This window comes from Musa acuminata, chromosome BXJ2-4 (genome assembly GCF_036884655.1).
Source record: "Musa acuminata AAA Group cultivar baxijiao chromosome BXJ2-4, Cavendish_Baxijiao_AAA, whole genome shotgun sequence".
NCBI classification, from domain to species: domain Eukaryota; kingdom Viridiplantae; phylum Streptophyta; class Magnoliopsida; order Zingiberales; family Musaceae; genus Musa; species Musa acuminata.
In genome coordinates, this window is record NC_088341.1 from 40,639,635 (window position 1) to 40,666,404 (window position 26,770).

At 33.7% G+C, this 26,770-nt stretch overlaps 1 protein-coding gene and 3 non-coding genes across 4 annotated transcripts; all 4 read left to right on the forward strand.

Moving 5' to 3' along the window:
* Window positions 1-1,126: 1,126 nt before the first annotated feature.
* Window positions 1,127-15,115, forward strand: LOC103982980 (methylcrotonoyl-CoA carboxylase subunit alpha, mitochondrial). The gene is made up of 16 exons (XM_009400092.3): window positions 1,127-1,527; window positions 2,251-2,372; window positions 2,477-2,624; window positions 4,234-4,371; window positions 5,617-5,712; window positions 5,793-5,852; window positions 7,860-7,952; window positions 8,102-8,213; window positions 8,941-9,045; window positions 9,113-9,249; window positions 10,097-10,319; window positions 10,402-10,568; window positions 11,323-11,439; window positions 11,679-11,921; window positions 12,007-12,102; window positions 14,751-15,115. The coding sequence occupies exons 1-16, from the start codon at window positions 1,165-1,167 to the stop codon at window positions 14,757-14,759; spliced, it is 2,229 nt and encodes a 742-aa protein (XP_009398367.2). The 5' UTR covers window positions 1,127-1,164; the 3' UTR covers window positions 14,760-15,115.
* Window positions 15,116-18,337: 3,222 nt separating this feature from the next.
* TRNAN-GUU (transfer RNA asparagine (anticodon GUU)) lies at window positions 18,338-18,411 on the forward strand. The gene has a single exon. It is a non-coding gene; the product is annotated as a tRNA-Asn (tRNA).
* A 2,416-nt stretch (window positions 18,412-20,827) lies between these two features.
* Window positions 20,828-20,901, forward strand: TRNAN-GUU (transfer RNA asparagine (anticodon GUU)). The gene has a single exon. It is a non-coding gene; the product is annotated as a tRNA-Asn (tRNA).
* A 3,553-nt stretch (window positions 20,902-24,454) lies between these two features.
* TRNAN-GUU (transfer RNA asparagine (anticodon GUU)) lies at window positions 24,455-24,528 on the forward strand. Its single transcript has one exon. It is a non-coding gene; the product is annotated as a tRNA-Asn (tRNA).
* The last annotated feature ends 2,242 nt before the right edge of the window (window positions 24,529-26,770 follow it).

Here is a 26,770-nt window from a genome sequence, read left to right on the forward strand (position 1 = left end):
AGATGTTCGACACCTACAAAATTAAGTCAAGAGCTTTTTGATCTGATCGGATAGGTCAAACTTATACTATTTAATGTGTTATCTTTTATAGTGGACATTTAAGGGAGGATATTACACAATCTTATCAATAATAGAGGCATGAAAATAGATCATAATATAAATCATTATATTCATTTGTTATATTAGTTGAAACTATCAGATATCAAATCGTTATGCTTGTTTATCATATTATTCATGTGGTATTAGATCGATCACATATCGATCACTCACGGAGGGGAAGAGTGTTGATGTGTCTATGTCACTTTTACTATAAGAAATATAGATAGTCAAATATATCATACTGCAATATGCACCAATTAACTATATTCTAAAATCTGTCAATCTAATTTGATCAACCTTAGTGCCAACTGAAATTATCATCAAACATTGAAATTATGAGTTTAATGTGAGTGCTTCAATTTTGTTTTCTGTATATGATTCTTCGGACCTTTTTTCTGGACATCCTTCGTGGCATTATTTTCTGATGACATGGCAGACGAAGGTTGGCTTGTGCATTGGGACCCATCGTGACGCGAGCCCCAGTGTGTGCCCACTAAGTTGGTCAACGCTGACACAGCGCTTCGTCAGACTCGTGTCACAGTACTCGAGCTGATCTCTTCCGAGTCCACTCGAGTCTATCCACACTGGCTCTTGCCCCGTGACGTGTCTTGTTTCTGTCACTTATCCTCGCTGTTACCTGTCCTAAGGGATCAGCTCATCCTCCTTTTTCGTAGGATGGCCAACTCTCCTTCCTTGATGAGTGACAACACTTTTCCTACCCATTTATGCGGTACTCGGAAGCCTTACTGACCTAGTTGTCTGATCCAAACTTCGTGCCCCACTAAAGTCTGGTTGTAGATCCCACCGGTCTTTCGGAACCATAAGGCAGGTATGCCAGTGGGTAGACCAGATCGGGTAGAAAAAAGATCAATCGTCCGGTATCGTGTCGACACAGAACCTGGCGAGCCTTATCTGAGAGATCGCCGTGGGGGCCGTATCGTCAAAAGATCTTGTCCGTCCATCATGAATCAACGGTTTGGATCTCCTTTACGCTTCCCCTTGGCCGTCCTTTTACTCTCGCCGCGGCCGCTCGCTCGAGCGAGCGATCACAAGTAGAAAACAAGGATGGCGTTAATGTCGCTCATAATTCGTCGCAAATTCCCAGTCCGAACCCCGATTGGTAACGCTATCCCCAATTTCTCCATTCTTAGGCTCTTCTCTTCTTCGCCGCCGGCATCGGCGGCGGCGGGGGATGACCGGGGCATCGAGAAGATCCTGGTGGCGAACCGGGGCGAGATCGCCTGCCGTGTCATGCGCACCGCGCGGCGGCTTGGCATCGGCACCGTCGCCGTCTACAGCGACGCCGACAGTGCCGCCCTGCACGTGAAGTCCGCTGACGAGGCCGTCCGTATCGGGCCGCCGCCCGCCCGAGCCAGCTACCTCAACGCCTCCGCCATCATCGACGCCGCCCTCCGGACTGGCGCACAGGTTGGGCCGTAAGAGGTTATGGATTTCTTGATCCGGCAGTCACTTGTTCTTATTTGTTTGTGTTTCATCTTCTTAATGTTATGTGTTGCTTGTAGTTATGTATTGAAGTGGATAGGATTGGTGATGGAAAAACGTTCGACTTCTTTACATTCGTTGCATATGGTTTGCGGACCTAATAGGAAGAGTAAATGTTTTTGAATGTTTTAACTAATTTGTCGATTGAAGTCCGAAAGATACAACTCAAAATGAGGAATGCTTCTTCTTATGAAAGATACTGCAGAGTGCAGAATGGAGATAGTGAAGATGAGAAATTTCTGTATGCTTCTTCTTATGAAATATTGGAACAGGTTGGCCTTCCCTATAAATAGGGCCGAGGCCTGAATTCAGTTTAAGGGGGTAAAAAAATGTTTTTTTTTTCAGAGATTCAAAGAGTAATCTATTTCTGTTTGTTTGAGATTCACTAATAAAAAAAAATCAACATATAGTTAGTATGAAAAAATCAAGCATTAATTTAATATTGGCTGGTGATATTTCTGTAATATTCATGTTCTCTTCCCGTAATACTGCAAGGAGTTGTTACCATGGATTTAACTAAATTATTATAACTTTTTCTAGGCTCATAATATGCATTTAAGATGTCAATGATGCTGTGGGGTATGCAAACTATATAAACTGAGATGTTTTGTTACTTATTTCCAATGCCTGATTTTTCCCTTTTATTAGGCTATACACCCAGGCTATGGTTTCCTCTCAGAGAGTGCTGATTTTGCTCAACTTTGTGAGACTGAAGGGCTCATATTTATTGGTCCTCCAGCATCAGCCATCAGAGACATGGGTGACAAAAGGTATTGTTGTCCAACATTTTAAATACTGTAATTTACTTTTATATTGTCAGGCTATCATGATATTGCATGCACAACTTTACTATTGATATCGAGATCCTAAGCAGTGCATCAAAGAGGATAATGGGTGCGGCAGGTGTACCTCTTGTGCCGGGTTATCATGGTGACAACCAAGACATCAACTTCTTAAAATTAGAAGCTGAAAAGATTGGATATCCTATTTTGATAAAACCCACACATGGGGGTGGGGGGAAGGTCTGCTCTTTGACAATTTTTTATATGCAGCCATGTTTGCATTGCATATAATGTTAACTATTTATGTATGCTATCTAACAAACACTGTTATTAGACATATGTGCTGCTTTTGGTAAAGTCTCATTATAAACATTCATGATGGAAGCTAGTAAGTTGCATGATGGTCTCGAGTTTGTGCCTTATGTTACTGTCCTTTTAGGGCTTTTTTTTTTGGGTGGCTACATAGATCTCCGCAACTGAACTTTATATGAAGCAATATCCTTAGTTAAATCAAGAGTTTTTAAATATTTATTATAGTTTCTAGCAAGGTTCACTGTACTGCCGCATACCGCTTGGTATAGACAGTACGTACAGGTCCAATAGGGGTTCGATATGGGCGATGTATGTTAGTCTGTCGTTACACCCCACTGTATCATGTGTGAATACGTCAGTACCTATCGTGCCGACAGTCGATCGGTATACCGGTACGGACCGGTAAGGGGAACCATGGTTTCTAGGAAGGCCTCTTTAAAATATGTTCATACAATTTTAAATGATTACCTATCATTTTATCCTCTATCAGACTATGTCTATTTGTTTCAAGCAAGGATTGCTATATTGGTCGAAACGGTACAAAAAAGTGGTACATAGTGAACCGCTATGCGGATCAGCTCATTCTGAATTGTACGCATCGAACATTTTAGGTATCGGTATGGGGTGATGTATCAACCAATATGATCGAAACTCATGTTGTATCAATATGGGTACAGGTGATGTATTGATCAAAATTTGATCGATACCGACCCAAATCGGGACAACTTTGAACCCAACAGTCAAATTGACTGTTGGGCCTCTTTTGGGCTTCAAATTCCCCTCCCTACCCCTTCTTATATTCACTCTTCATTAACACTCTCTTTCTCAGACTCACTTCTGATCAAAGTTCCTAATCAGCGATTAGTGATAATCAAGCTATTGATTTGGAGAAAGAAGGAATTGGAAAGTCTAATTAGAGTTAATTAGTATCATTTTGATTGGTTTAGGCCTAATTAGGGATCATTAGGTATAATTTAGGCCCAATTAGGGGTTATTAGAAAGATAATTTCATTTGCTCATCCTTGTAACCTAGTATTTCTATTTATTTGTGTCTCATATACACTCTATTCTTATTTAAATACAATAAAAAAATACCATTAAATTAGGATAGAAAATCCTAAAATGTTTTTTTTTTTTGGGGTCATTTTCTAGCCTTTTTTTCGAAAACCAGTATGTACTGGCATAACCACATATGGTACGCTGGCTGATACCAACCGATACATATTGGCCTGCCTAGGATTGATACCACCAGTCAGCACGAGATGTGGTCCTTGATCTCAAGAAGCACAACAAACAAAAATTTCATTGCATAGAAAAAGACATATATGTATGCTTTTTCCATAAGTTTGAGAAAAAAATAGAACTTGTCGTCCGTCAAGTTTATTCTTATAACACTGCTTCTCAATGCAGCCAGAGTATGGGTTAGACCTGACTTTGGGAAATTCGTTGAAAATTCAGTTGAAACTATATATATATACACACACACACATATACAGATACATGTACATATATATACTCTGATTGCTTTCTTTTACAGGGTATGAGAATAGTCCAAAGTCCAGATGAATTTGTTGAATCTATTTTGGGAGCACAACGTGAAGCTGCTGCTTCATTTGGCATTAACACTATCTTATTAGAGAAATACATAACTCATCCCAGGCATGTGGAAGTCCAGGTACAATGTTCAGGAAATAAACCTATGCTCTATCTCTAATGTTTTATTGATGGTGTCTTTAAAATATCATCTTGTCTGCAATTAGTTCGTGCCTTTTATTTTGCACTACCTACTAATGTGTTTTCACAAAAAAAAAAGAACATGAAATGATTTTCTAGTTTATCAAAATTCACTCAACAATCTGTATAAGCAAAAGTGGTTGTTTGGTAAGAAATTTATGTTGGAGCTATTTATTTGTATAGGTTAGTGAACATGAATGTGTCTTTAATGGAGTATCATTGGCTACTTCCGCATGCATCTAACTTATGTGTCTGCCATCTCACAATTCTTTTTCTCTTTGATGATGTTGATACGTGCAACCTACTCACTGAAATAAAATTGATTTTTATTGCTAACTAATTTGGGAAAAGTCATATATGTATATTTGATTTCATTTTAAATTTGCAGTTTTATTACATGAAACTGGTTTTCAATTTGGACATTTGTATCCGATGTCCTTGTGGTATGTCTCATTAGCAATCTAGCATTGTTTATTAAGCAAACATCGTTTTGTTAGTTTTTGTTAACCTTCCAATGTAAGAGGAAAATAAGGACAAATGAACAGAGAGACAGACATCAAATGAAGCAGGATTCAGTTTGTCATTGGTCCAATGCTCACCTTTTTTATTGTGATATCTTATTGGGTGGCATCACAATTAATGTTGCAAATGCAAGGAATGTTTTTGAATATCTTACTGAATCTATGCAATCCCAGAAAATATTTTGAAATTGCATCTCTAAAAATAATAGATATTTTTTACTACTTTGTAGTTTGTAGTTTGTACTGCTAAGTTAAAAGAAGATACTTTATATGCTTTTTTTTTTTTCATTGGAAGATTGAAGTTCGCTGTGATGCATTGGGAAAGTGCTTGCTTTGATCATAAATAAAGAATGAATTTGATACTTGAGGTCCATGTATTTGCTTCTAATATTTATTTGTTGAATGATCATAAATCATGCAATGAATGTCTGAATTTCACTGTCATGTTTGCAGTTACTATGAGATCATTAGGGATAAAATGACTTATCGATCTGAAAATTCTATGTGTTCTTGCTTATTAAAACCTGATCCAAGTTATTTAATGAGCTTATGAAGATCTCAAAATGTATCTACATGATACGTCATAGCTCATAATAGGTCATAAGTGTTTAATGGCTTACTCACCTTTTAGATGACTTTTTTTTATTGGTTTGCTGAACATGAAGGTTTTTGGAGATAAACATGGAAATGTAATACATTTAAATGAAAGAGACTGCAGTGTGCAAAGAAGGCATCAGAAGATAATTGAAGAAGCTCCAGCGGTAAAGTTCTCGTGTCTTGTTACTTCTTCAAATGTTTATTATGAGGATTATCATAGTTTTTGATAATTGGATTGGTGCAGCCAAACATCACCAATGAGTTCCGTTCCCACTTGGGCAAAGCTGCTGTTTCTGCTGCCAAGGTACTTGTATCTACATGATTTTGTTTTGTGTTAGCAACAATATTTGGTCATATTAAAATTAAGTTACTGCTAGGTATTCCATTTTTATCAACAAAATCACTTTTGGACATGATCCCTTATCAATACTGGCTATACTTGATATTTGATGTAATTGCATTGTCAGGACGGTTGTTAAATAGAGAAGTACTCAGACATTAGAGTTTCTGGTTTTATGTTGAATAGATTGATAGAACTTGTATACGACTTGGAAACATTTTTTCTTAGTAAGAAGAATAGGAAATCATATTCACAACTAAACTAAATAATAAAATATGTGCTTTAAATCAAGGTCTTCAATTTCGAATAATATCGCCCATACCGGGCGGTATGTATCGGTCCGTCAGTAGACCGGTACACGGACCGCCCACTATCGGGTGGTTTTATTTATTTATATATATATATATATATATATATATATATATATAATATAAATATAAATCAAGGTGACGTCGCACTTTTTTTTACTTATATATAAATATATAAATATATCTAAATAAAAAGATTATATATGTATGTATATATATATATATATATATATATATATATATATATATATATATATATATATATATATATTATAGAATATAGAGGCGATGTCACCGAAATTTTTTTTACTATATATATATATATAGCGGTATACCAAGTGGTATACCACTCGGTATACAGTAGTACCGTATTGAATGAATCTCGAAACTTCAGTACGGTACGATGTTTCAATCCTTGCTTTAAATAGCAATAGTGAGAAGTTAATGTCCCTGAGATGAGGATGTTAATATGGATGTGTGAGTTTACTATATAAGATAAAAAACAAAATAAGCTACGACATTCATGAACAATTAGCTGTAGCTATGAAAAAACAAAAAAAGATGTGAAAGACCATTTAAAATGGTATAGACACATTTAAAGAAAATCCATAATTGCTCAGTTAAAAAGATAAGATGATTAAGTTAGTGGTATGGAATAAAGGAGTGAGAGATCTAAGAAATTTTTTTGAAAATAATAAAATGGAGATTTGACTGCTCTTGACTAGTAATATTGTCCTAAGTTGAGCTCAATATGGGAGAAATTCATGTCGCTGGTTCCAAATTGTTGGGACATTGCAAATTCCTTCTTGTTCTGCCCTCTCTCTAAACTTGTAGGCTTTCGTTCTCATTATTCTATTAATTCAAGATATACTTATATCCAGGTCTGTCAATTCAAGATATACTTTTTTGCATACTTGCATTGGTGGAAGGTGTTCTACTACCAAGTAGATTGTCATTAAAAATTCTCTTGCTGTTTGCGAAATCTTCTTTTGCTTTCTGCTTATGGTTCTCTCTCATCCGAAGAGCTTTTATCATCTGAAGGACACTGTGTCATTTCATTTTCTGATTTTTTTCATTCTCCTATTCACTAATGTGTTATTTTCAGAAGTTTGGTGTGCATTCTGTCATAATCTTGATATTTTGACTTAGTGGTGGTCAAATACTCTTTGATGCTTGTTTTGCCTTTGTTGAAGAATTAGTATATCAGTTGCGATATTCTCCAACTTTTAGTATTGTTTATTGTGGGGTCCAATTTTTCCTGGAATTATTCATTAATGCTGCCATAGGTAAACTAAGGCGCTGAACTGTTTCTGCCATAAAGAAGTTTTTAGCTTTTGGATGAGGCCAAAAGCTAACTGGACCATTTGTAATTTGGGACAGGCTGTTGGTTAACTAGATCAGTCAGACTAATTAACAATATAGCGATAATTGTTTTTACAAGAATGGAGGGGTTTTTACATGTAATTTATTTTTGGATGTTATTTTTGGAGAGAGTCTACAATTTTAGTGGGTCCAAGATAATAATATCCTCATTTTCCCACTGTTTTCCTAAGTCTTAGTCCCCCTTTACATCTACATCCGTTATGAATTTTGCACATGTTTCTATTTGTTAGTATTCTTTTTCTAACTTATGCAATCCTTGTGGCATTAATTATCTGTGAAGGCAGTTGGTTATTACAGTGCTGGAACTGTGGAATTTATAATGGACACTATCTCGGGTGAATTTTATTTCATGGAGATGAATACCCGTCTTCAGGTACCTATATTTTTTTTGTTACTGATTATTTGAATGTATAATGCATTGATTACATCCTTGCCATTGCTATAAGCGAATAATTAATACACCTTATCTCATCAAGTTATCATGTTGCATAAACTCCCTTTTATGGATCAATTTTTGTGAAGGTTGAACACCCTGTCACTGAGATGATTGTTGGCCAAGATCTTGTAGAGTGGCAGATTTGTGTTGCGAATGGTGAACATCTACCATTGGTCCAAGAACAAGTTCCCCTAAATGGTACATTGTTGAGCAAGATAAGCTGACTTCACATGCGATTTTTTACAATTTTGCTACCGTTATACATCTTTACATTCTTTTCATGTTATTTATTTTCTTATTTCGTATTTTTGACCTTTTAATGATGGTCTTTTTGAAGTTTCAGATCCAACCAAGAAATTTTAGGTTCTTAGATTAGATGTGCTCATGCATAAAAGAATGCACATAGTGAAAACTTGGCTTTGTACTGATTATTCTTGAAGGTCTAGACTCTACACCACAATTCAAAGGTTCACCAACCAATTGGTGTAATTTGACCAAAATTACAGATCTCTTTTAATAAAGAAAAATCAAAGAAAATTCCTTTGCAGGGAAACCCTAGAAGATATCTACATTGTCTTGATGCTTAGTTCAACTGTTCAATGATCATCAAAGCAGTCGTTACTTTATCATATTTATTAGCATATTGCATGAGATCTGGTTGGTCTCTAATGATAACAAGTGAGAGTTTCTGAAATAAAATAATGTTTCTCAGTTCTAACCACTAAAATTCTGCTAATGCTTCATGGTTTTTTAAATCTTAATTTGTATTAAATTGAACCCATACTTCGTTTAGTCAATTGCTACAATAATCTTCTTGTTTATTTTACTCTGGAGATTGTGCTAGCTGATCTTACAATCTACATTTCTGTAATTGCTGGTATTGAATATGAAATTCAATGTCATTTATTATGTTTTTGGATATTAGGGCACTCCTTTGAAGCTCGAATATATGCTGAGAATGTACCAAAAGGATTTCTTCCTGCAACTGGAACACTACACCACTATCGGCCAGTTCCAGTCTCACCTACTGGTATTGCACATAAGTAATTAAGCATATATCATTTTATGTATTAATTCTTAGTTTTTTAATAAAACAGTGCGAGTTGAAACTGGAGTAGAGGAAGGGAATACTGTCAGCATGCACTATGATCCTATGATAGCTAAGCTCGTAGTATGGGGCGAAAATCGACATGCAGCATTAGGCAAACTTAAGAATTGTTTAACAAACTTCCAGGTGCACCTCACATACTAGATTTGTATGTTTTTCATTCTACTCATTGTAATTTTTCTTCTTTGGTTTGTCGTTGTGACACCTATGAGCACTGTAGATTTCCTGCACAGGATTGCTGTATCTAAATAAGAATATTTCATTTGTTTATTTCAGTAGCCATTCATCTTGTACTAAGTGAGATATATGTGACACAAAATTGTTTCAAGACCACTGCATTATATGAAAAGAATAAATTATTCTTGTATGCACAGACCATGACTCTGCAATCCTCACCTGTTTCTGTATTTTCTCACTTGGATGAACTTGTTCTTGGATAGCCAGTCTATAAAACATGAAGAGTCTTATTCATGTTATGTAAATACATCACTTAAAGTATATTCAAAAGTGAAAAAAATAAAGTATATTCAAAGAGAAAAGATCTTGTCTGGAAGAACTTTTGATTTCCATAGTGTATGTATCATGTAAAGATCGGTGGCTGTTAAGTAGTTCTGCCCTTGTAAAGTGATCTTTTCTGTGGATATTGGATCTTTAGAGCCATTAGAATAGATTTGTCTCTTCTCCTTTAAAATTTTATACAACCCGTGAAACCAGTGACCATATAATGGAAGATTTCTGAGTACCATTGGCTGAAAAACATTCCTAAAGTTTTGTATTGTACAGAGAAAGATCAGTCTTTTCACTGTAGAAATATATGCTTGTTTGGTAATAGCAATGACACAAAGAAATACATAAATTTATGTTAGGTGCTCATTACATCCCCGAATTTATAGTTCTCTTCTAAATTTACAGCAGAAGCATGCATGAACAAAATGGTTTCAGATTCCAACTCTTCGTTGATGTGCTTTTTCAGGTTGCAGGGTTGCCTACCAACATCACATTCCTCCACATGCTTTCAAATCATTGGGCCTTTGATAAGGGCCTAGTTGAAACACATTTTATAGAGCATTTTAAAGCTGATTTTTTCCCTGATGAGGTACCAGTGGAAACAGATGTTGCTGCTAAACTTAGTGCAACAATTGTTGCTGCCTGCATATGTGAAATGGATTATACAACATTGAGAAAAATGATTCCAAGTATGCTGACTCTTTCATCTTTGATGTGCCGATTTGCAGTGTTGTGGTTCTTCAATCTAATCTAAGTAGTTGGTGGTTACAGGCGGGAACAGCTTACTTCCACTGTGGTATAGTCAGCCTCCTTTCAGAATGCATCATGCTGCAAAGCGCATGATTGAACTAGAGTGGGATAAAGAATTAACTGGAAGCTTCCCAATGACTCTGAAGCTTGTGATTACCTACCAACTTGCTGGGAGTTATTTCATTGAGGTAAGAAATACATGTAACACCATGTGGACTGGTGAAGCTGTTGTCACTAGCATAATGTATCATTACTTACTAAATACATGGAGACTTTTCCCAACAGTTCAATAAGATATAAAGCATGTTAATAAGGAAAGCTTTATCGCGGAATCTAGGCATATTATCAACATGTCTTGAGGAACCATGCTTGTCATTAGATGTCATATCTTCAACAACATGATGATATTAAAGGATTTATCCAAATTCTTCGAACATTCGTAATTGTATGGTACAATAAGGCTTCTTTGGAGATTTGACAATAAATTTATGACTAGATAATAATTTATATACAACCATTTAAGAGCTTGCGTGGAGATGTATGCAATGCCCAATTATACTATAAAGTGGTCTGATGTCAAACTTAGAAAGTCACTTGGTAGGTAAGTAGTCTCTGTGCATTGATAAAAAGTTGGCATCTCTCTTACCTCTTTGCTGAGTGAGAGTAGGTTATGCATCAGACACCAGTAGTCTTCTAGAATTGTACATTTTGACATTGTTGATCATGCTTGCAATATCACTTGTATGGTTCTCCTAACAGCTTGCTTTGGATTCAAATCAATCATCTCTGATATCTGTGAATGTATCCCTGTAGTTTGTTGCTTTTCTACTTTCATTAGAACTATTATTGTAGCACTATAGTATATATGCTCAAAGTTTTGCTTTGAATATATATCTCATGTTTACCTACTTTTTATTTCAAATGGTATTTACTCTATTGTAGATTGGTGACAGTGACTCCCCTGGTTTGGAAGTCAAGATCATGCATGCAAGAGATCGAGACTACAAAATTGATGTTAATGGACTGCAGAGCAATGTCACTTTAGCAATTTATTCTAAGGTAGACTTCTTATATTCAAATGTGTATTTTGATTAATGAGGTAGATAATTTTATCTTCCATTTTGGGAATGTCATACTTCTTGCTTGAAAAGGGTAGCACAGTACACAAGGCTCCCCCGCCTTTACAGAGTCTAGGGATGACTCTAGACCCCACATTTACTCTCTTTTTTTCCTCGGAGAGGTAAATTTAATCTCTAAAGCTATTTCTGAAGTTGCATTCTCCAATTCAATGCTACCAGGAAAGAAGCAAGCACATACAGGTTTGGCATGGCAAGCATCATTACCATTTCAGGCAAACTGTAAGGCTAGAGCAATATAATGATGATGGGTTAGAGCACAAGAAGGATTTTCAGGCTAGTTCTCATCCCAAAGGGAGTGTGTTGGCTCCTATGGCTGGTTTAGTGGTTAAAGTTGTGCTTGAAAATGGTTCATTCGTGGACGAAGGCCAGCCTGTTTTGGTTCTAGAAGCAATGAAAATGGAGGTAAAAACAACTTTCCATGTCATTTCATCTATTCGTTCTCCTTTTGGAGCATATTATCTTATTTATTTACTGTAATATCTTTCAGCATGTTGTCAAATCTCCTCGTGCTGGCTATGTGAATGGGCTTCAAGTTGCTGCTGGCCAACAAGTCTTTGACACTACTGTTCTCTTTAATATAAAGGTATAAAGTCTTGGTCAATATGTTGTTTCATAAAACACTACTGAAATTGCTTTCCTGCAGATATTATGCATCTTGCACTTCTATACCTCTGACATTTTTCTTGTTTTGACAAACAGACCACCCCAAAAATATCAAGATATCTGGATGGCTAATATTATGTTTCTCAGAGCACAATTCTGGACTATTTTCTGGTTAATCCAACTTTGGATTGGTCAGAAGTTAATTTATGTGGATTTTAAGGAAAAACATTTATTTTTTCCTAACCTTAGTTGGATTAACCCATATGAATAGCAAACTAATGCAACACAACAAAGATGAAAAATTGATCTAATGAAGTTCTTTTGTTTGATACCATTACATAAAGGAAGAAAAAGGAAAACAAAAAAAAATAAAAATAAAAATAAATATCTTTTGCTTGTCCCTGAGTAAGTAACATACTGGCTATATTTGGATGAGGGGAACTTGGGGCAGTGTGGGAAGCAAGTTGATGGTTGATCTGGAAGAGGATAAAAATGCCACAAACCATACTATTGCTTTAATATTTGTCAATTTTAACAGAGTGGTTGTAAGTGGACGTGGACTGCATGACAACAGTAGGAAACCTGACATGGTTGATGGGGTGTCACATGCCCATGTCAAGAGGAATTTTAAGAGGAAAAAAATGTTAATATATTTGTAGATTAGTCACCGGTGCATCTTGGACTGCATACAGCATTGGGCAAGGTACATGGTTGATGTGGTCACTGGTCACAAAAATGTCCATATTGAAGAATTTTTTTTGGAGAAAAGAAAAGGTCAATTCATTGTTCTAGCTCAAATTTTAGTTAATTTCTGCCAGCATGACTGAAACTATATGATTTGGATGATAACTGAAACTATTTGATTTTGGATGATAAGTGTGCACATTGTATAGTGTGAGTCTCCATGACCACTTAGCTTGCAGAAACAGTTTTTGTTGTCAAGCACACACCAACATAAGTGGAACATACCTCTCTTGTTCTCATAAATTAAATGAAAAATCCTGAATAGGACTGGTAACTGAACAAGCCTTTCATAAACAGCTCAGGCTTGGCTCAGTTCCAAGCTCAACTAACATCGGCTTGAATTTAAAGGATAGAACTTTGAGTAGTAGAATAGGCTTGAAACTAATTTCAAGCCAAGCTTGAACTTAGCTAGGTTATATCAGGCTTGGACAATTGGCTTGATTCTGTATAATTCTCATGAAATAAATTAGTGTTTCATTCTATATGTTCCCAGAAGCCAAAATCTAATACAATCTGAAGATGGAGTCTAAATTCAACACATGCTTATTGGAATGTTTCATTCATCTCTACTGATGTTATTTCTTCAACCATAAACATATTTATGTTAATTTAGATAAAGAGTCATGATGGCATAGACGTCCAGTCTTTAGCTTATATCTTGCTCTTGCCATAATAGCAATACACTTAGATTCTATTGATTTGATAAGGCCGTTTGCAATGTTTTCCCAAGCAACAAATGATGCTTAACAATTTTCTTTGTGTTATTTAATCATGGCCTTGATTAATGTACTTATTGGAGATTGCCTTGTCTTGAAATAGGTTCTAGCTCTTGGCTAGTTATTAGGCTTAATCAAGTCTTTAACTAGTCAAACTGGTTAGATTAGACCTTCATTCTTAATTCACTTCTAAAAGAAGTTACAAAATTATAAATAGAATTCTTATTAAAGTTAGAACTAATCAATCTTACCTGGAACTTGTCCAATCTCAGAGAGCATCAAATATAGTCAAATCTAAACCGTGGTTGTATCAGATCACTTACATGCAGATTATATTGATAAGTTGGCATTCGGCTCATGCTACCTCCAAGATTTATAGATGCTAGAGACTACCGCTAGACTTGAACATTCAATTGTTGCTTCAGACTACCTGGATTTCAATAGTACCACAAGGATTTGCCAGACTTTGTCAAAGAATATTCATGAATATTCATGAACTGTGTCGTCTTTATGAAGATTCATAATGTAATAAATGGAACTATGATAATGATATCTGTATAGGGAGATTTCAACTCATCTTCCATATTCTAAACTTCAGTTACTTCTTCAATAGCTCTTATGCAGATCTTCGATGATTGCTTGTGTTATTGGATACTTTGGGGGAATCTTCAGCTTTGCCATAACTTGGATCTTTGAATCTTATCGAGTGTTGTAGCTCTTAATTTTATTTTAAATGTGGCATCACAATGTTGAGGATTAATGGATTGGGAGGATCTGTTATGAACAGATCAGATCCAAGCTGCTAGAGGATGAGTTTGCAGCCTATGCAGAATCCTCACTCTTATTTTCAGCTACTGAATTCCAAATAAAAAAATTCCTTAAGCATGGTGAAAATTCCTTGAAGAAGGTATCTGGGAAATTGAAAATACTTGACAAGACTCACCTGGAAAACCAAGCTTAAGTAGGAACCAGGATGGCTTAATCTAAGCCCTAGTCGGCTTCTAATATTGCATACATGGTGGAAACATTCTCTCATCTCATTTTCTAAGACGTGGTGTAGGTTATTTTATTGCAGTTCAGAGCTGCTTATTGGCCTTTGTGTTACTTATTTGTAGTTCTGCTGTTTCTATATGGTTGTGCTAACACATTCAGTTTCTTATATTTCCAGGATAAATAACAAGGCTAACTTCCGGAAAGTAATTCTGATGTCAGGGGCAGTCATAGTCAACACTTAATGTACATATGAGCATACTTCAAAGTTCGAACAATGAACAGATCTGATTGCTAGGGGGAAGGTTCCCACAAATGTGGATCTGTGGAGTCATAAACCGAAATGTTTCAATTACAAAAACAGGCTTCATGTCCCATGATCTAAATAATGCCTTGCATAGTGCTATAATGAGATGTAGGGATATTCATTGGAGTAGGTAGCAGTGAATTTGCTACGTCAGCAATTTTACTGCATTTCATCTGACTCCTTTCATTTGTTCCATCTTTATCATTATAAACTTTTGCCATTTTCCCCTTGTTCCATCCAGTATCATATGCTGTTTTCTTATTACAAATTTGTTGAATGGTTTTTAGTTTCTTATTACTGTGATCTTCCTGATGCCAAAGTGTCACGAGGGGCTATTACGAAAGTGATTGTTCCAGTTTCCAACAGCAGAGTATATTCCTCATACTGATTCTTTCACTGATCAAGAGATTTGTATAGGTAGTAGTGAACATCAATTTCATCGTTTCTTTCCTCTCCTTTGTTCCATCTTTTTGTCAGTTTAAGTTTTGCTTGAATCTCATGCATAATCTATATATGTTGTTGAAAGCCACAACCTCGATGAATACCTCACTTGTTGAAAGACATGGTTAATCTGCATGTGTGCACACCTTTTGATGAGTCTGTGATCTCTTCTTATCCTGTGTATGCAGGTATTTCGATAAGGCCACTTTATGCTTGTGAGTCGAGTTCCAACTGCTTCATCATGTCATGCTTATGTGAATCTTTCATTATTGATTGGATCATTGATTGAATTGGTAGGTCAACTAATCGAACCTTAAATTTAATAATTATATAAATCATAAATTTAATTATATATCATGTTAAAATTTATAAGCACATTAGAAAATTAAATTTAAGAGGGAAGTCCGTATTTGAGTTTTGTTTTAATTTATCTTTATAAATTAAAAAGATTCGAATGCTCTTGAAAATTTTAAATATATTTTATAATAAATTAATAATTGAGGCAAATTTGTAAATCACATCTATTGATTGAGAGATCTTTTGATTGGCCGTATTGGTCCGGTCCAAGTTTTGTGTGTCCAAACATACGGCCCAACAATTCTCTTCATGGTGAATATATGGTTATTTTTTGAATCTCTATTTATTTATTTTATGAATTAAACAGGGCCAACACCACCGCTCTCTCAAGACCGTGTGCCGACCTACCTTTGTCGCTTCCTTGCCCTCGAAAACCCCTCCTCTCTCGCCCTTCCTCTCCAGTAGCGAACGATCTGTCGGAAACCCTGATTTCGCTCCTCTCTTCGCCCAAGATTGAATCTAGAAACGAAATGCTAGATTGCCATCTTCTCCGTTTCTTCCTGTCAATTGCAGCTTTGTGGCTTCTTCCGATGGCCGGAGTTGAGCGAGCGGTCGCAGTGTGCGCTGCGGCCTGGACCCGGTGAGGGCTCATCCCTTCTGTGACTCCTGAAGAAAGAGAGGATCGTTTTTAAGTAAGGCATGCGTGCTTGCCTGATTATCTGTACCATCTGATGTGTCTGCTAGAATGGGAGTGGGTGAATTAGGGCTCGGGATGAGTGATACTGTCCTCTCACGAACCTGATTAGCTTTCTGTAACCATGTTCTGACTCCATTTCATTAGTTGTTGATGTTGATCGTATATATACGACTTCATTTGTTTCTCGTCTTGAAACTGTTGGGATATTAGTATTTGCCTTAAAATAAGACGTCAATAAATGGAAATGTCAGAGTCATCGTCGTTGTTGTGGTTAATGTGAAGCCCTCCTGCAGGTTCAGAACTTCATGAGGTCACAAGAGGCACTACTCGTCGATTATGCAGTGAGGTCGGCCCAAAAGGATTGGAAGTGATGTGTTTAAAGAAATATCTTACTGCAGAAGCGATGTTTGCAGGAAGACCCTAATCACTTGTTTTGTCTTCTTACTTTTTTTGTCTGCAGTATTAGTTGCAGAAAAGTGTATGGTGAGCGATGTCTTCTGCAATTAGCTCATTAAGCACTTGTTTTGTTCAGTCTCTACTTGTTCTTCATTAATCTGCTGTCCTACCTTAATTTTCTTTTGTGGATAGACACATTATGCTTGAATTCGTAAGTTCAATTTATAGTCACTTGTTTTCCCTGCCATCTGTATGAAAACTGAAGATATACCGTCTAAAGTTATTAATAGAGATGTGGAATTGATGCTTTGCCTTCTAGATGTGGCTCTTGTTTCTGTTGATTTTTCAAGCATTTTTCTGCTATATGCTCCTGCATTTAAGTTGAAAGCTTAAGGTACATGTTATTGACAATCACTGTTGTTTGGAACACGTATTTAGGTCTATAGGCTTGTATACTCATATATGCTTTACAATTCGTTTATTACATGCAGAATTATTGGTTTTCAGTCCACTTGGTTTTGTGAGCGGACTCTCATATGATGGAAGGATCCTTGAATATCACATGAATTCAAATTCATTTGCTAAGGTAAAACATTATATTTTGTAAAGAGAAATTTTCAAATGGCATCTTACTGTGGTAGCATATGTAAAATGCATTTGTTTTTCACCTTTGTGGTTTCCTGGGTGATTTGACTGAAGTTTCTCCAGATGAGGCTCTTTTAATGTTGCTATTTTATGGAAAACAAACACAAAAGCTTTTGCATTTATGAGGAGGCAAATAATCTTTTCTGTCATAGCTGATTACTTGGATTCTGTCTTTAGTTGGTTTGTTTTTCTTTTTTTTAATTTAGTTCCTTCTGACCACTACTAGTTGCCATTCTAATGATTCACACCGCTCATTCTTGTGGTAGGTCAGAAACGGGAAGGAGATTCCATTTAGAACAAGTTTCAAGAGTTCAATGTTGTGGATGTTCTAGACTTGTCGCCTAACTTGCAGATCATTTGTCTTCCAACTAAGGTACTTTATGCCCACTTTGGGATCAATACTTTATTATGAATAACCAGATGAAACTGTCTACAATGGATCTCTTTCCTCATTGTAAATTAAACACTGAAGAATATATCACAAGCTATGAAGATTCTCAATGCACTGAAGAATCTTTCCGCTTTTCTTTATTCTGGTGATGATGATTCTTATTGTCTATCAAAGCAATTTATTTATCTGCTTTTAGTGGAGTTGAATCCTCTTTCAATCTCTAGAAGCAAGAAAGTAGCTATACTTATGAACTTACATGAGAAACTTTATTTGGAAAGGATCTTGTTAGCTATGTTCCTCCTCTTAAAAGGGATCACTAGAAACCTACATAATTGATTTAGCCATATATGAAACCAGCAGTATAATGCCTGTAGATATAAGGAGTTTGTTTGAAAAGCTTTGTAATCATCCAGTATCTTTAGTACAAATTTCTATCCTCTGGCAATCACTTGGTGAAAATTCTAGGCATCTTAAGCCTATCCTCATGATGCATGCAGTAGGTATGTTATTAGGGTACAATTTTGGCAACCTTTCCATAAACATGATAGGATCTATTGGTTAGAATGAAAAAAACTTTGCACATATCAACGAGCTGGAATAGCTCAGTTGGTTAGAGCGTGTGGCTGTTAACCACAAGGTCGGAGGTTCAAGCCCTCTTTCTAGCGATTTTTAATATTTTTGGTTTTAGATTAAAAGTTTTTTGACTTATTTCTGATAATTTTGATTATTTTTTATATTCTATTAACATTTGATATAGTGATGTTCTGAATATGGAAGTTATCAATGTTGTAGTCCCCTTTTAGTGAATTACTTTTCCTTGGTTTAAAAGTTATTTGGCTTATTTATGATAATTTTAATTATTTTTTATATTCTGTTGACATTTTTGGTTTTGGTTTAAAGGTTTTTTGACTTATTTCTCATAATTTTGATTATTTTTTATATTTTGTTAACATTTGATATAGTGATGTTCTGAATATGAAAGTTATTCAGCGATGTAGTCCCCTTACGCTCCTTCAAGCCCTCTTTCTGGTAATTTTTAATATTTTTTGTTTTAGATTAAAAGTTTTTTGACTTATTTTTTATAATTTTTATAATTTTTTATATTTTGTTAACATTTGATATAGTGACATTTTGAATATGAAAGTTATCAGTGTCGTAGTCCCCTTTTAGTGAATTATTTTTTTTTTTGGTTTAAAAGTTATTTGACTTATTTATGATAATTTAATTATTTTTTATATTCTGGTGATATTTTTTGTTTTGGTTTAAAGGTTTTCTAACTTATTTCTGATCATTTTGATTATTTTTGGTATCCTGTTAACATTTGATATAGTGATGTTCTGAATATGGAAGCTATCAGTGTTATAGTCCCCTTACGCTCCTTCAAGCGCTCTTAGGGAAATATTTTTTCTTGATTCGAAACTTACTTGACTTATTTGTAATCATTTGTACTATATCTGATAGTTTGTTAATGTCTAAGCACTATCTTTCTTCTTGTTGATATTTGATATGGTCATATTCAAAATATCTAAGCCTTCCTTTTAGTGAATTACATTTTTTTGGTTTAAAAGTTATTTGACTTATTTATGATAATTTGAATCATATTTGATATTCTGTTGATATTTGATATAGTTTAACTATGTTTTTTTTTCTCTTGATGCCTAAACATGGTTTTTTTTCTCATTTTTAATAATTTTAATGTTTTGAATATGGAAGTTATCAGTGTTATAGTCTCTTTATATTCTTTCCTTCAAGCCCTCTTAGCGAAATATTTTTTTCTCAATTCAAAACTTATTTGACTTATTTCTAATCATTTTGACTATTTTTCATATTCTGTTAGTGTCTAAGCACTATGTTTCTTCTTGTTGATGTTTGATTTGGTCATTTTACCTATTTGATATTTGATATGGTCATATTCAAAAAGTCTTCTTCTAGTGTTTTACTTTTTTCTGGTTTAAAAGTTACGTGACTTATTTATTTATATCTGTTGATATTTGATGTAGTTTGACAATGTTTTTATACTCATCATGTCTAAACATGGTGGTTTTTTCTCTCATTTTATTAATTTTTATGTTTTGAATAGGGGAGTTATCATTGTTGTAGTTCTCTTATATGCTCCTTCAAGCCCTCTTAGCGAAATATCTTTCTCAATTCGAAACTTGTTTGGCTTATTTCTAATAATTTTGAGTTTTTTTTATATACTGTTAATGTCCAAGCACTATGTATTTTCTTGTTGATATTTGATTTGGTCATTTTACTTATTTCTAATCATTTTGACTTTTTGTTATTCTAGTTGTGGCATTTATTTCTCTCAGCATTCTGTTGCTATATTCCTGCATTTAAATAAAAAAGCTTAAGGTAATTGTTATCAAACAAGCACTGTTGCTTGGAACATGTTCTTAGTTTTGTTGTCTTGTATATTCATATATGTTTCGTGATTCTTTTTTAGATATTTATTGGTTGTCAGCCCACTTGGTTTTGTGAGAGGACTCTACATAGAGGATCCTTAAATATCACATGAATTCGACTCCATATGCCAAGGTAAACCATTGCTTATTTTAAGGAGAAATTTTCAAGTGCCATCTTATCATGGTGGTATATGAAAAATGCCTTTGCTATTCATCTTTCTGGTTCTATGGGTGATCTTACTGAAGCTTCTCCAGATGAGACTCTTTTTGATGTTGATATTCTCTGGAAAGCAAAAACGAAAGCTTTTGCATTCAAGATGAAGCAAATAATCTTGTCTATCATAGCTGAATACTTGGATTCTGTCTTTCGTCATTCTGTTTTTTCTAATTTAGTTCCTTCTGACCATTACGAGTTGCCAGTATAATGATGCATAGCACTCATTGTTGTGGTAGGTTGAAACCTGAAGGAGATTCCATTTAGAACAAGTTTCGAGAGTTCAATGTTGTGTATCTTCTAGACTCGGTCACCTCACTTGCAGATCATTTGTCTTCCAAGGTACTCTATGTCCTCTTTGAGAACCTTATGTTATTATGAATCACTAGACCAAATTGTGTACAAATGACCTGCACTGATGGAAACATGATTATTTAAGTACAAATTTATTCTAATTAACAAGCTGGAATAGCTCAGTTGGTTAGAGCGTGTGGCTGTTAACCACAAGGTCGGAGGTTCAAGCCCTCCTTCTAGCGAAATTATTTTTAGTTTAAAATTTATTTGATGTATTTCTAATCATTTTTACTATGTTTAATATTCTGTTAATGTCTATCATTGTGTTCTTTCCTTGCTCATTTTTAATATTGTTGATGTTTTATTTGGTTATTTTACTTATTTCTAATAATTTCAACTATTTTTTATACTCAATGTCTAAGTTTGGTGTTTTTTCTCATTTTTAATACTTTTGATATTTTTACTATTGGGGTTTTCAGCATGGAAGTCCTCATATATGCACCTTTAAGCCTTCCTAGCAAAATATATATATTGTCTTTGGTTCAGAAGTTATTTGACTTATTTTTAATCATTGATTTTTGAAATTCTGATTTTGTTCAAGCACTGTGTTTTTTTGGGGCTCATTTTTTATAATGTTTATATTTGATATGGTTATTTTGATTATTTCTAATTATTTTGACTACTTTTATACTCTTGATGTCTAAGCATGGTGTTCTTTTTCTCATTGTTGATAATTTGGGAGTTGTTAGCATGGCAGTCCTCTTATCTGCTTCTTCAAGTTCTCCTTCTAGTGGAATATTTATTTATTTAGTTAAAAGGTTATTGGGCTTATTTCTAATCATTTTGACTATTTTTTTATATTCTGGTGATGTCTAAGCATTGTGCTTTTTTGGCTAGTGTTTTATAGTGTTGATATTTTGATATGTTTGTTTTATTTATTTCTAATCAATTTGACTACTTTTTATACACTTGATGTCTAAGCATGGTTTCTTTCCTCATTTTTAACAATTTTGATATTTTGAATATTGGAGTTATCAGCATGGTAGTTCTCTTATATGCTCCTTCTGATAAAAATTTGTTTGTTGGTTTGAATTTTTTTTACTTATTTCTAATCATTTTGACTCTTTTTTATATTCCCTTGTTGCCTAAGCATTGTATTTTTTTCTTTTTTTCTGTGTGCATGCTCGATTTTAATAATTTTGATATTTTTCGATATGGTTGTGACATATTAATAATCATTTGTCTAATTTTGATATTCTCTTGACGTCTAAGCATGGTGTTTTTTTTTTGCTCATTTTTAATCATTTTGATATTTTAATATGGTCATTTGACTTATTTTTATTTATTGAGTATTTTTTGTATTTTCTTGATGTTTAAGGTTGGTGTTTTTTTTTTTGTTCATTTTAATACTTTTGATATTTTGTATATGGGAGTTATCAGCATGGTGATATATGCTCATTTCTAATCTTTTTGATATTTTCAAGCATTTTTTTCTCATTTCTAGTAATTTTGATATTTTTCATATGGGAGTTATCAGCATGGTAGTATTTTTTTCCCTTTATTTTAAAGAAAATTAAATCACACTCCTTTTATAAGCACAATAATATATTTATTTTTCTCCTTTTTAAAATTTATTTGCTCATTTTTAATATTTTGATATTTTTGATATGGTTACATGACTTATTTCTAATCATTTTGGCTTTTTTGATATTCTCTTAATGTCCAAGTATGGTGTTTTTTTTTGTGGCTCATTGTTAAATCATTTTGTTATGGTCATTTGATTTAATTTCGAATCAATTTGAGTGTTTGTTGTATTCTCCTGATGTCTAAGCATGGTGTTTTTATTTTTTGCACATTTTAATAATTTTGATATTTTGTATATGAGTGTTATCATCATGGTGATCTTTTGATATGGTCATTTCTATTCTTTTTGATATTTTCTTGATGTCTAAGATTTTTTTTTTCTCTTGTTAGATAATTTTAATATTTTCATGTCGGATTTATCAGGTAGTCTTCTGATGTTCATTTTGAGATTTTGGCATGGGAGTACTGTTACCTTTATTTTGATGGAAACAAAATCAGACTCCATTTATAAGCATGAAAATATATTTGTTTTGTTCATGTTAATCATTCTGGTACTTTGACTTGGAGTATTTTAAATTATTTTGAATTGACTTGAAGCTTATCGGCATGGTAGTTTTCTAACATACTCATTTATAGATTTTTTTTTTTTTGAGATTTTGACTCATTTGTATTTATCTTACCTATATTTTATTAACTCAAAATCAGATCATGTGGGTTCTCATATTTTCATGAAGTGTCTGAAAATAATGCCTTTCTTTCTTGCGCATTAGCTGTGACTATGTGTCAGAACAGTTCTTGATAAAGACAATTTAGTCTGGAGATTTCAAACAATTGTTCGTTTGATTTGGTGACTTGCTTGAACTTATTTATAACTTCTGGTTTTGATTGCATCAAACTCCAAAATATTCTTGATATTGTAGAATTTTTAGCTCAATAGCTTGTACTTCTGTTCATCAAAGTTTTTGCATTATTAGTAAAGATGATTTTTTCAGTTATCTTATTGAAAGAAAGACAAATTACAATTTGTTCACATATTGTTTGGTACTATTTCCAATTATGCATCGACAGTTTAAAGTAAATCGCTTCAAAATATTCCTGACATTCAATTATCTTGATCTCAATAGCTTTACTTCTGTTCTTTTAAGTGCTTCCATTACAATAAGGATGACTGAATTAATTGTCTTTTTAACAATTAACACTCCTATGACTAATTTTGTCACATATTCCTCAATGTTGAGGGTGTTTTTAAGACAGTCACCACATCTGCAGATCATCTGAGTCTCCAAATAAGGTACTTCATTTGTCTACTTTGAGACTCCCATTGTGCACCACTAGATCAAACTCTCTCTTCAAGTGATCTGCATCCTCATAAGAAATTGAACACATAAAAATCTGGAGCAAGCTATCCAGATTCTCAACGCATTAAATGATGTTCCTTGATGAATCATACACCAGCCTGTTGATATTCACTAGGTTCATTGTTGTGGTAGGTCGAAAACTGAAGGAGATTCCATTTTGAGCAAGTTTCAAGGGTTCAACGTTGTCTGCTCTACAGTTATAGTCTGATCACCTCACTTGCAGATCATTTGTCTTCCAAGTAAGGTACTTCATGTTCACTTTGAGAACATTACATGATTATGCATCACTAGATCAAACTGTTTACAAGTAATCTGCATCCTCATAATAAATTAAAATCTGAAGAATATAGATCAAGCTATGAAGATTCTCAAAACACTGAAGAATATTTTCCGCATTTTCCTTGTTTTTCTGATGATGATTTTTATTGTCCAGCATGCCAGCTTATTGATCTCCTTTCAGTGAAGATGAATTCTCTTTCAATCTTGACAAGTGAGAAAATAGTTATACTTGTGCTGAATTTACATGCAAAACTTATTTGTGAACGATTTTGATAGCTCGATTCCTCTTCTCTTAAATGGGATAATCAGAAACCTACATAATTTATTTAGCCATATATGAATCTAGCAGCATAATGCCTTGCTCTTTTTGATGGGCATATGTAAGGAGCTTTATTTGGAAAGCTATGTCAATTATCTCAATATCTGTAATACAAAATTCTATGTTTTGGCAGTCATTTGGTGGAAACTCTTGGCATCTTAAACCTATCCTCATGCTATTTGCAATAGTTATTAAAGGAGTCCTTATAGGTTTATTAAATATGTAATATATGGTCCTGTACCAATTTATCATGAAGCTGGAATAGCTCAGTTGGTTAGAGCGTGTGGCTGTTAACCACAAGGTCGGAGGTTCAAGCCCTCCTCCTAGCGGAATTTTGTTTTGGTTTAAAAATCATTTGATTAGACTGTTTTTAATATTCTCTTGATGTCTAAGCATGGTGTACCTCTTTGTTGCTGACTTTTAGTAGTGTAGATGTGGCTATTTTATTCGTTTCTAATCTTTTTTTACTACTTTTGGTACTGTTGATGTCTTAGTGCTTTTTGCTCCTTTTTAATAATTTTGATGTTTTTAGTATGGGAGTTATTAGCATGTTAACTTTCTTATATGTTTCTTCTAGTGAAAAATTATTTTTCAGTTACAAAATTATTATTTTTTTGAATCATATCGTCTATCTTATATATACTCTTAATATCAAAACATGAGTTTTTCTTTTTCTGCTCATTTTTAATAATTTTGATATGGTTATTTGACTTATTTCTGATCATTTTAAAATTTGTTATTCTTCTAAGCATGTTTTTTTGTCATTTTTAATAATTTTGATATGGTTATTTGGCTTATTTCTAATCATTTTAAGTATCTCTTGATGTTTAAGCATGGTTTTTGGTTTAAAATCATTTGATTAGACAGTTTTTTTATATTATCTTGATGTCTAAGCATTTTTTACAGTTTAAAAATTATTTGATTAGACTGTTTTTTTATATTCTATTGATGTCTAAGCATGGTGTACTTTTTTGTTGCTGACTTTTAATAGTGTTGATGTGGCTATTTTACTCGTTTCTAATCATTTTGACTACTTTTGATACTATTGATGTGGTGCCTTTTTACTCATTTTTAATAATTTTAATATTTTTAGTATGGGAATCATTAGCATGTTAACTTTCTTATATGCATCTTCACCGAAAAAATATTTTTCAGTACAAATTATTTTTCGAATCATATTGACTATCTTATATATACTCTTTATATCACAACATGGTTTTTTTTTTTTTTTTGCTCAATTTTAATAATTTTGATATGGTTATTTGACTTATTTCTAATCATTTAAATTTGTATTCTCTTGATGTCGAAGCATTTTTTTTTTTTTGCTCAGTTTTAATCATTTTGATATTTTGATATAGCTATTTGGCTTATTTCTAATCATTTTGAATATCTCTTGATGTCTAAGCATGCTTTTTATTTTGCTCTTTTTTTTAACATTTTTTTCTATTTTGAATGTGGGAGTTATCAACATGGTGACCTTCTGATATGGTAATTTTAATTTTTTTATATTCTCTTGATGCTTAATCATTTCTTCTCGTTTTTACTAGTTTTGATATGGGAATTATCAGCATGATATAAAACTTTTGAGATTTTAGCAACGGAGTGCTTTTTACCTCAAAATTTGATGGAGTTCAAACCAGACTTCTTTTAATGAATATCAATTTGACATCTAATTCACCTATTTCAAATCATTTTAGATAATATTTTTACATTCTATTGATGTTTATAACCATGATGATATTTTTGTTTATCTTGGAGTAATTTTCCTTTTTGATATTGCCATGCTCATTTTTAGTTTTTCTTTAGAGATTTTGTTTTCTTTGTGTTTTGATACCATATTTGATTGACGGGATATCAGATCCTTCAGATCTCATATTTTCTTTCTCGTGCATCAGATCCTACGATTTAGTTTTGGGGTGTCTCAGACAATTGTTCTTTTGATTTGGTCATGTGCGTGTACATTATAACTTCTGATCCTGATTGCAGCTATCTCATTTCACTCACTCCAAAATATTCTTGACACTGCAGAATTCTTAACTTGATAGCTTGTACTTCTGTTCATCAAAGTAATGCATTATTAGTAAAGACTATTTCACTTATCTTATTGATAGAAAGGACAAATTACAATTTGTTTCGCATGTTGTTTGGTTCTATTTTCATTTATACATCATAGGAAATTGAACACTCAAGAATCTAGAGCAAGCCATCAAGATTCTAAATGCATTCCTTGATAAATCATGTACCTGCTTATTGAGATTCTCCTTCAGTGGAGATATAACTCCTCTTTCATTCTCTACAAGTGAGAAGTATTGATGATGAATGATGCATTACTCTTGTTGGTCTAGCAGATAGAGCTACTAGCCATGCTATTTTGATGGGCACATACTGGGAAAGTTTGTTTGGAATAGCTAACTTCCAAAGCAATTTATTGTTCTACATTCCAATCAATACCAGTAAGCTGAAATAGCTTATCTGGTTAGAACAATATAAACTACAGAGAATGAATGCCAAAACCAGAACTGATCATGTAGAATTTAGCATGTCCAAATACAAAAAGTTCAATTTGGCAAG